Below are 11,140 nucleotides of genomic sequence, written 5' to 3' on the forward strand. Positions count from 1 at the left end.
TCTGTTGGTTTAAAGCCGCCTCCCCTCCCCCTTGTAAGCGCCCCTCAAGCACTGGAAGACCGCAGTGAGGCAAAGCCCGAAGCCTTCCCTTCTCCGTTCCCATTTATGCATGCGCAGTGACACAAAAAAAGGACCATTCAGAGATAAAAACAAAAAAGGGTTTATTTAGGAGAGATAGAAACACATCCCTCATAATAAAACAGCAATGTAGAGGACGTTTCTGCAACACACAGTCATTAGCACAGTGCTACGTGTATTCCTAACTTAACATCAAACATCACGTTATTGTGGCACAAACAGGGAGCAAAAGAAGAGTTAAATGAGGTAAGCCCACCGTTCTGCCCATGTTTTGTTGATGCCCCTAATACAACCCAGATGTTGTGTTATGGAGGCAGGGATTCATCGTCCCATGTAGGATTTGGAACAGAGGAAAGAAAAACACAACAGGTTGAGGCTCAGCTCCTGAGTTTTGGACTCAAAGAATCAGGAGTGCCTGCTCAAACATCGGGAAGCTTACCACATTCAAGGAAAATATGAGTTTCTAAGTCTACAAGCCAGAGTTCTGAACTAGAGCCAACCCGGAACTTTTAAATTTGATCTTTTAGTTGAAAAGTTCTTCCAAAAGCCCAATCCTTCTTGCTTGTATTCTACCACATACTCACAGTCCCCAAATTACCCAGAACTAGGTCTCCCCTGAGCTCTCGGTACTCTTTCTAAACCACCAGTACATGGCTCCTAGGACAAGCTCCCTGACCTCATAATTTAACGTACCCCTGGGGTGAAGCACCCAGCTCTGACACTAGAGCTACCATGGTGTCTCCTTATCCTTTTCCCGCTGTAGTTCTCAGCGCCCACATTTTTCATGTGCCCTCCAGACACAATCAAATTATGTTCTTGTTTCCTGCTCCAACCAAACCCTATGGGAGAAGAGAGCAGGAAGAGAGAGTCCTCCTAACCACAGTACATTTATAAGGTCTCTTGGCCACATGGACTTTCAAATGCACTTTAAGCGTAGAGCTTTTCCGGAAGCTTTTCCCGCACTCACTGCACTCATAGGGCTTGGATCCCGTGTGGATCCTCAGGTGTGCACCCAGGGCCGAGCTATGCCGGAAGGTTTTCCCACATTCCTCACATTTGTAGGGTCTCTCCCCGCGGTGGATCCTCAAGTGGACACTGAGCGCTGAGCTCCGCCGAAAGCTGTCCCCGCACTCCACGCAGATGTAGGGCCGCTCCTCTGTGTGTGTGGTCTGGTGCTTGATGAGAGTGGGGTGGTCGCTGCACTGCCTGCCACACTCAGTGCACTGATAGGGGCTGGGCAAGAGGCTGCCGTGGTACAGGGGCAACACCTTTCCCCCGTGGATGCGGCGATGCGTGGTGAGTGCCGAGCTCTGGCTGAAGCTCTTCCCACACACGGGGCATTTGTATGGCTTCTCGCCCGTATGCGTCCGCATGTGGGTCACCAGCGACGAGCTCTGGCGGAAGGTTTTCCCACATTCCGTGCACTTGTAGGGTTTCTCTCCCGTGTGGATCCTCTGATGCCGAATGATGGCCGAGCTATCCCGGAAATTCTTCCCGCATACCTGGCACTTGTGGGGCTTCTCTCCGGTGTGGACCCTCCGGTGTATGATCAGGGAGGAGCGGTCACTGAAGCTCTTCTCGCACCGGGGGCAATGGAACGGTTTCTCACCTTTGTGGCTTCTCTGATGGACGATGAGATGTGAGTTCTGGCTGAAGCACTTCCCGCACTCGTTGCACTGGTAGTGTCTCTCTCCGGTGTGGGTCCGCTGGTGCCTGATCACGTTGGACCTCTGGCTGAAGGTCTTCTCACACTTGTTGCACTGGTAGGGCTTCTCGCCTGTGTGGATCCGCTGGTGTTTGATCAGGTCCGAGTTGCGGGTGAAACTCTTCCCGCATTCAGAGCAGCTGAAGGGTTTCTCTGCCAGGTGGATCCTCTGGTGCTGGCTGAGATATGAGCTCCGGCTGAAGTTCTTCCCACACTCAGGACACTCGTAGGTTTTCTCTCCCATCTGCTGAATCCAAATGGTGCCGTTCCCACACACAGGTGGGTCTGGACTGTCCCCAGCAAGGCCCACCTTGCTGATGGGGGTGCCACCACCGTCCTCGTGCTCCCACACTGCCATCATACAGGGAGCTCCCTTTCCCTGCCTCTTTCCAAAGGACTGCTTCACCTCATTTTCCATCTCCAGCTCCTGCTTGCAGTCTGGTCTTTCATCAAAGCCCCAGAGGGTATCTGCAGTGGGCGTTCTGGAGGTGAATGGGTGCGGGTCAGCTCTCACAGGCCTTTCCTGAGGAGGTTGAGCCTTCTGCACGTCGCCCATGGTCTGCCCACCTGCGGGAGTGAACAGAGGAACCAGCAATGAGTAAGCCCCTCCATTACTCTTCCTATTGTCTGTGAATCACTGCTCTTCTCCGGTATTCCCATGCTTAATCAAGAAAGGAAGCCGACAGCACCACAGAAAGTCATCCCCTGCTAAGCAGAGTACTTTTCTTCTTTGCAGTCATAAACCTTTTCCTTATAAGGAAAACCAGACATTCTCTGCAGCAAATTGTATCTAGATTTTGTCAACAGAACAAATACACAACTGAATGGAATGATAAGCTGTTTTATTAATCAAGCATGGAAACGTACATTTAGACTGAAACATTTTGAGGCTCCTGGTTTTGTATTAGTGTGGAGAACACAAGTGGGAAATGAATCCTAGCAGATTAGCTGGAGGGCACTGCTTACAGAGCCAACATCATCATCTTATGTGTGGGAGGGCAGAAGCTGAGCAGAATGCAGCAGGATAAGCCCCTCAGGTTTTGAATTGGCTGACCTGTTGATTTGGGAAGACAACAGCACAACGGTTATACTGATGCCCAAAGTTCTGCTTATAACACTCAGCACTGAAAAGCGCCCATAGTACAGATAAAATAATAGCACTGGCCCCTGACACAGACAGACCCCAGGACAGCTGACTGACCAACACCACATTTAAAATATTGTCAGAGTGAAAGGAAGAAAAAGCCACATTGTGGTTACTTATGCCTCCTAGCATTTCAAGTATAGATCTTTGCTGAAAAAGATACAGTATTTGATTTAATTTCAGATAGACTCCTCTTCAAAGGGTCTGGGATTCTCCAGGATTGCATTCCACTTCTGCATACCCTGCCTACAAATCTTCCTGGGAGCAAAGCCTGTGTAGTACAGGAGCTGAGATTCAGGATGAGTGTGAAGCATGCAGCACAACATAACCAGATCTTCAGCATTCACTCTTCTGTTTCTTCCCCAGGCATGCACTATTCAAGTTCTCAATTTCTTAACTCGCGAGCAGTACCTCCACTGTTTCAGCATTCAGTTCCTCCTGGCCACAGCATTCTTTCTCTTCACTCTATCCATGAGGTCAAAACAAAGTCAGGGACAGCAGCTCCTGATCAGAGGGGGAAAACACAAACACCATCAGCTCTACTAGCAGTGTCGAGACAGATTTAGGAAATGAAAGCATACTAAGCCAGAGTAAAATAATGCTTAGAAACACAAGCCAGGGTCACTGCTGTTCTGCCACATGCACTGTGACACTGCTGGTCAGGTCTGCTAGCCAGGGCTGCTCACACAGCAAAGACAGGGTTGGCTGCACATGCTGCAGAGAGCTGCCTGCCAGCTTGCTGAGTTTCGTACAGAAAACAGAGATGCCTCAAAGCCATTTTCTACCTGTCAACTTTCCTCCCGGTGAGTTAAATATGAACACAGTACAGTCCTGCTCTGAGGCAGAGGGAAGAAAACGCTGCCCGCGTGTATGTGCTGCCTTCTGCATCTGCCTGGAGTCTTCTTCATTGCTTTCATGGAGGAGCATTTGCTCAGCGGTTCAGCCAGCCAGATACAGGTCTGAGAGAGGGATTTCGATCTGTTCACACATCAGCAGAAGCAACAGCAGACCAAAGGCAGAATTTCCCATCCTGTTCTCCAGCAAAGTGACACTACGACCTCATTCCTGTCACAGCCCTGGGACACAGGGCTGGAGGTGAACTGAAAATTGCAGCAGCGCACACCTGCCTGTGTGTGAACCCTGACATCATTCGGTTTGGGCAGTTTTGAGTTCCCAAGGATCATTCTAAAGAGTAGAAGTACAGCCCACAGGAGAGGGTTTTGTGGGATAGAAAATGAGGTCACCTATTTAACTCTTTGCTATGTTTGTGCAGCAGGAGAAGACTGAGACATTTTAAGAAGCTGACTTCTGAAGACCCAAAAACGTACAGGTTAGAGAAGGAAGATGCTTTAAAAACTGCAAATGTGAATTCCAGCATTGCATCATTTCAGCTTGATGCTGTGCCACTTGAACATGACAGGGAAGCTGAGCCCTCCCTCCCCACGTGGCCCCCTCCAACCTACAAGGCAGCACTGCTCAGCAGGTAAGCCTGACCCCACTGACACATTCTGATGGTTTTAGGAGAGAACAGCCACCCTTCAGTCCCTTTCTGCTATCATTCCAGAGCAGCTCCAAGCATGCAGACAATCTGCACCCCAAAGTGGTGAGCACCTGCAGAAAAAGAAAGCAGATACAGAAGAGAGCTCATTTTGTGCAGAGTTAGGAACATGGCTGAAAAGCACTCAGCCCTGACAACTGCCATAAAAAAGGCGGGAAGCCTGAAACACTACTGAGCAGCGAGGTAAGGACAAGGTGCTGGTCTCCAGAGCAGGTAAGCCTGGACAAGCCCTCAGGCATCACTGTGGCTGATGACACATCAGTTAGACAAGGAAGGAGGGAGATAAGCTGCAATGAGAGCCCAGTGAAGAACACAGCACAGGGAGCCACCCGAGACCCCAACCCTCAGTGAGGCAGAAGTATGGAGGGCACATGCCTGACACAAACCCAACAAACAGCTGCTGCTGAGTACAGAGGCAGGAGAAGTGCAGGCATGAGGAAATGGGAGACAATGGAAGCAAGGGAACAGAGCAAAGAACTAAGGCGTTTATGACACCATCCGGTGTCACCAGCAACAAGAGAAGCAGGCTGTGCTTGCCACTGCCTCTCCCAGCTCCCTTGGTATAGGACAGAGGGCAAGGGGAAGTGAGAGGCTCTGTCTCAGGCAGCACACACGGTGCCATGTCAGCCACATGGACTCTCCTGGTTCTTTTTGGTGAGTAGAAAATGTCTCACCTTCAGGTCAGGGCATGAGGAAGGATGGTTGACCTGGCTGCCCTTTGCCTCTTCACCCCTGGTATACTCCAGTGTGGGTATGTTGGAGGTGAGAGGAAGAGAAAAGGGCAGGCCCAAGCACCGTAGATACACAGATCTCAGATGCATACATTTTTGCCAGTCTTTATCCATTGGAGCTGGTATGTTATTCATCAAGGAGAGGTGGGGTGGGACTGCAGAGCTGAGGGAGGAGGATTTGAAGCTGGACACAACCGGGCAGAGGCTGGAGCAGGGGTGGGGACTGGGCATGTGTCACAGCTTGGCCAGAAATTAGAGCAGTCTTGGGCTCACACCAGCAGCCAAGAAAGGAAGAACTGTCCAGATGAGGAGGTAGGGGAGGCAGAGGGAGATCTGGTTAAAGGCAAATAGGTGACAGAGTTGGAAGAAATAGACAGAAAGGCACAGCCTACCAGCTTACATCCTACTGAAAGGCTGTGGAGGAGTCCCGTATTCCCAGGTTTCCTCGTTCCCGTTTTCTGTAGATTTCCACAAAGTCACTTGGAAGTGTCTCATTCCCATCTAATACTGTTTCACAGAGGGCTCAATAACCTCTTTGATCCTTTTGAGAGGGAAAGTAACACACTTCTATTTGATTCTGCTACATCTACAGGCACACAGATGTTAATAAGATGGCAGAGATGCTAAAAAGATAAAGCCCATGTAGAAATTTTTAAGTTTGCCTTTACATAAAACAAACAAACAAACAAAGATTAACAACCTACTCCAGAGGTTGCAAAGTCAAAGAGAATGATTACATCATCCCTAAATCGCATCCATTTTGCAACTCTTGATTTGTTCCCTCTGTGCACATAGTAACACAGCTCTTGCTTATCTTCTTTTCACGTGGATTTTGGCTGGTTTTGTCCTGGGGTAGGCTATGTCTTTGCAATGAGCAGCTATTTAGTAAGTTGTCACCCTTACTCGTCTGTGCTTGATTTATGTGCAGATCCCATTCAAATGACTCTTGTCCTTGTGAACTTTCTGTACACTCTACATTTTAGTGCTCCACAGCTGTTAATTCGTTTATAGTGATTTTGCGAATAGCAAAATGAGGGCAGAGAAGGATTAAAGTTAAAAATATCCACTACTTTCAGAATCTCAGTTTGAGATGCTTCAGCCCTGCCTTCTCAGAGTAGATGCTACTGTAGCACTTACATTCAAAATACAGCACATGCAAACTCCAAAACTCTAGGAGACCTCTGTCTTTATATAAATGGCAACCCACAAGGTAAGGAAAATTCCATTAACACACTGAGAAACCTGGCACTGGCCTGGCATCACGCAGAAACCTCTGTGGTGTAGGCAGGAATAAAACCTACTTCTTGAAGGAGTGCCCACAAAACTACCCTTCCTCTTCCAGCACCTTCCTTCTTGCATACCCCTGTGGGAAATGAGGCAGATGTCCTGAATGCAGCACAAGTCTATCTTACAATTTTACTTCTGCACCTGGGGCAGTCTACAATGAAGGGACACTGAAGTCCTAAGGAAAGATGAGTAGCTTGCTGTGCACTTAAATAATGGATAAAAAAGCATATGCACAAGGAGATGAAACTAAGATTGTGCATGACACTTTCTTTTGGACTCATCTGGCCTCCAAATGTTTGATTTTGCCAGCTTTCATCATGTTCTTTACAGGGAAGAATTGGCTGTAAGTTTTGTGTGTGGGTTCAGTAAACACTTGGACTGTTTTAATGGGGGCATACTTCAACAACTCAAGAGATCACACACTTAACACAGAAAGAGAATTTGCAGACACAAAAGTCTTGAAAGGAAATCATCTCCCTGTTCCAGGTCTGACAGCAAAGCTGAATTCTCAGTTCCAGCCACAACTACCCAGACCTTCCTCCTAGCTCAAGACTTCAATCTCCCAAGATTTTGGTGAAGGCCCTTTAGCCGTGTAGTGTCCCCAAAATACTAAAACTCTGTTAGCACTGGCAGAGCTGGTCCATTCCATGCCTAGACCTCCTTTTTGACATTCTCAGAGCACCGTTCTAGACCCCGCATCCAGAGAAGGCAACAGAAGTCTGTGCTCAGCCTGACAGCTCTTCTGAGTGTGCCACAGTTAGTACATCCTCCTCTTACCCCCCTGCATTTCATTTCTCACCAGTGCTGTCAGGTTGGGGCTGCACTGCTGACCCTTGGGGTGGAAATGCACAGCAACAGGGCACACCGCTCTCCAATGACGAGTACCGCCAGTTCTTCAGGTCCCTTCGGGTTGCCCACCATGCCAGCATCGCCTGCCACCTCCGCACGCTGTATGGCTGCCAGAACCCCCTGGTCCAGAGACTGGATGAGTATGAAAACCATGGATTCATCCCCAAAGGTAAAGGCAACCGCAACTGCCAGGGGAAGGCAGACAGATAGGGGTTCTGCAGGGCCAGCACTGCATCACTGAGCTGGGATGGACTGAGACTTGGGAACTGGTAAGGGAGAGGGCAGGCAGTAATCCCAGGTGAGGAGAAGGCATCTGTTTCTGAATACCTTCTCTTACATCTGATGGCAGCCACACACCCTTAGCACCAGCCTCTTCTCATGGCTTCAGTGGCAGAGATGACCAGGAAGCAGTGGAACACTCCTGAATAGTCTAGGCTTTCTAATAGAGACGTCTTTGAGGTTATTGCTGAGGGTTAGTGGGACTCAGCACTGGAATTTACCACCAAGTCCATGTCTTTGCCTTTTTCTAGGGCCCATATGCTCCGAACTGACAGAAACTCCCTTCTTCCCCAGCTTCTGTGCCTTTGCTTTTTTTCGCTGCACTACAAAGAAGTATTTCATTAAGGTGAGTTACTTAGCTATTTCCTGACAATTCTGTTTTGCTCTGGGCATTGATATGAAATTAGGTAGTGAGAAAACTGAGGCTAAAGACGGGGAAGGTAGAGGACTGCTGCGGGGAGTCCACTTGCCAGGGGCACCCACACCTAGCTGACCAGTCTACACAGGTGGTACCTGCAACCACCTGGCAAAAAAGAGACACTGGGGAAGGTATTCTTGAAGAAAATGAACCTCTGAGGACCACCTCCGCCCTTATGTCCAGCTCTCATTCCCAAACAAGGTAAGATAACTAAGCTAATGCAGGAAAAAGGGTGAGCTGTGCAGATTTAAAGGGAAGACAACAGGAAGTCACAAAAGGAGACTTACAGGGAGAGTAAGACCAGGAAAAGAGAAGGTTTCTTATCAGGAAAGGAGTCAGTTTCTTTCCCTCCTTGGGCTTAGCAGTGCTCATCTTGGCAGAGAACGGGAAGTATGGGACAGGACTGTGAGTGCTAATGTCACAGTGCAGGGCAGTGGCTGGGTGCCTGCTCCTCAGGCCCCACTTCTAGAGGAATGTTCTTCTCTTTCACAGCGAACTGCATGCCCAGGAGAGCACAAGGCCAACCTGAACAGCAAGCAAACCTTTGACAACACAGCCCTGAACAGCAATGCAGCATTGTCTGCTATTTTCGGTTCCCAGCCCATTTTTCCCACCTCTCCTGCAACCACACAGCCATCCAGCTCCAGCCCTAACACAGAAGGAGCAGGTATCTCCAGCTCCTCACCTGATGACATGCCACAGCTGGAGAACACGCAGCCTTCCACCTCACATCCCACAGAGGTGACAGTCAGCAGCCAGCAGCAGGGACAGCTGCCCGCCACCGACATTGAGGATCTCTTCCTGAGGCTGCAGGACAGGCATGTGCAGAGCTTGCTGCGCACAGTGCAGCAGCTGCTGACCATGGGAAGGGCAGTGATGGAGGAAGAGCTGGAGGCTGCTGCCCTGAGGCTGCTGGCGGCCCTGAACAATGCAAGCGTGTCTCAGGGGGCTAACAGCACTGATACAGAGCTGGGAGAAAAAAGTGATCAGCAAAAGGCGTGGGCCATTGTGGCTTAGAGGGGGGATGTATGGGAACAGAGAAAGTAGAATCCTCCTTCCAGGGCCTGAGGCCCCTCTCTCTGCAGAGGAACTGCTGGTCCTGCATTCTATTGTACCAGTACTGGCACGTGGTTTGCAAGTACTTCTGAAATAGATGCTCCGACACATGGGATAAACATTCAGGTTAAAGAACTCCTGTCACAGAGTCTCATTTATGGGAACTTCGGCTGTAGCGATGCTCTTTTTACAAACACCAGCAGTATTTTATAAGTAAGAGGGAACACATGAGCTGCCCGTGCTGACAGCAGCTCTCTGGAGAGTTTTCTGCACCTCCACTCACTCCGAGTTCAGGGCTGCCTCGAGGCCGCTCAGCTTCAGGTCCCAAGAGAGCACTACTGACCAGAACCCCCCGCGCACCTTACCCTTGGGAACCCTCTTCCTCTGAGGGCTGCGAGGGCAGAAGAGCGGGGGCACACCGCGCCGCTGCCTGCGGGGCGGGGATGGCCGCGCTCCCTTCACCCTGCATGAGCCACACAGTCACGGCCGGATAACATCCACAACACCCGTCCATTGCAGCAAGCCCTTAGGAGAGCTCCCTCCCCTCAGACCTCCCATTGGCCCTGGGAAATGGAACCTTTGCCAAAGCCCACGGAGATCACAGGCGGGACCGCCAAGCGCAGCTCCAGCTCGCTCTGCCCCACGCAGTCCCTGCTGCATGCCGAGGCACCGTGGCCGCGCCGTGACAACCCCCGCTCCCCAGGCCCCAGCACCACGGCTGCGCTCACCTCCCCCCCGCTGCCGGCCAGCATCCCGCGCGTGGGCCGGCACGCCCTTTCTGTTCCGGATTTCGCCATCCCAGCGCTAATTCCCTCCTCCGCCGGCTCCGACCGGGACGCCCGCGGCAGGCAGCTGGAGCGCAGCTCCCGCTGCTCCACCACCGCCGCCGCCGCCCCCCTCCCGGCGCCCCGTTGTGTCCTAGGGCCCCGTTCCTCCTCGGCGCCGCCCGCTGTTGTGGCGGCGCGGCCGGACTTACCGCGGCGGGGCGATGGGGCCGGGAACGGAGCTGGGCTCGGAGCCGAGCGGAGCGGAGGGGGCGCCGGGCGAGGGGCGGCGCGGCGCCGCTGTTATTAACCCCTGAGCCGCCCGCGCACCTGCGGCGACCGCGGGAGGAGGCAGCAAGGCGGCAGCCTGGTGGGGTCCCGTTGTCCGCGTTCCCCACAGCATCTGTGTGTTACTGTGCCCTGGTAAAGCCCGGCTGCCTTCTGTCCTCTTGGTGACATCTTCCTTCATAGAATCGCACAATGGCTTGGGCTGGAAGGGATCTTAAAGCCCACGGAGCTCCAACCCCTTGCCATGGGCAGGGCTGCCACCCAGCAGCTCAGGCGGCCCAGGGCCACATCCAAGCTGACCCTGAGGGCCTCTTAGGATGGGTCATCCGCAGCTTCTCTGGGCAGCCTGTGCCTGCACCTCGCTGCTCTGTGTAAAGAATTTCTGCTTAGCATGTTACCTAAATCTCTTTTAGTTAGTTAATTAGTGGTAGCTTACCCTAGAGGTACACATGAATCCTGAGCAAAGCTCAAAGCAGCAGCCATTCTGCCAAGGGAGGACTTTGCACAGGCAGCACATTCCTGGTGTGAAGAAGGCACTTCTCCCTTGCATGCCCTTCCCTAGCACTTTGTCCTCTGCTTCCCAGGAGCGCACCTCTCTTTCTGCTTGAGACAATTTCCCCTTGTCCTTTGTCACAACAAACTCTGCTACAAAGTGTCTGTCCCCTTCCTTCTTACAGCCCCACTTCAGACACCGAAAGGTCTCTTTCAGGTCTCCCCAAAGCCTTCAGGCTGAACAGCTCCAGCTCTCAGCCTGTCCTCGCAGGGGAAGCATTCCATCCTTTGGATCATTTCTGTGGCCCTCCTCTGGGTGTGCTCCAACAGGTCCACATCTCTCGTGCGCTGAGGACTCCACATGTGGATGCAGTACTCCAGGTGAGGTCTCACCAGCACAGAGCAGAAGGTCAGGATCACCTTCCTGACCTGCATTTGATGCAGCCCAGGATATGGTTGACTTTCTGGACTGTGAGGGCACAGTGCTGGCT

General features: G+C 51.5%; 1 protein-coding gene across 1 annotated transcript; it reads right to left on the minus strand.

The window, feature by feature from the left end:
• Positions 1–645: 645 nt before the first annotated feature.
• LOC136052459 (zinc finger protein 883-like) lies at positions 646–10,115 on the minus strand. The gene is made up of 2 exons (XM_065742613.1): positions 10,082–10,115; positions 646–2,350 (listed from the first exon to the last, which is right to left on the minus strand). Exon 2 carries the CDS (start codon positions 2,337–2,339, stop codon positions 918–920), a length of 1,422 nt encoding a protein of 473 aa, XP_065598685.1. The 5' UTR covers positions 2,340–2,350; positions 10,082–10,115; the 3' UTR covers positions 646–917.
• Between the last annotated feature and the right edge of the window lie 1,025 nt (positions 10,116–11,140).

This window comes from Cyrtonyx montezumae, unplaced genomic scaffold (genome assembly GCF_038088225.1).
Source record: "Cyrtonyx montezumae isolate F1298 unplaced genomic scaffold, pur_monq_1.0 scaffold_3, whole genome shotgun sequence".
Lineage (NCBI taxonomy): Eukaryota > Metazoa > Chordata > Aves > Galliformes > Odontophoridae > Cyrtonyx > Cyrtonyx montezumae.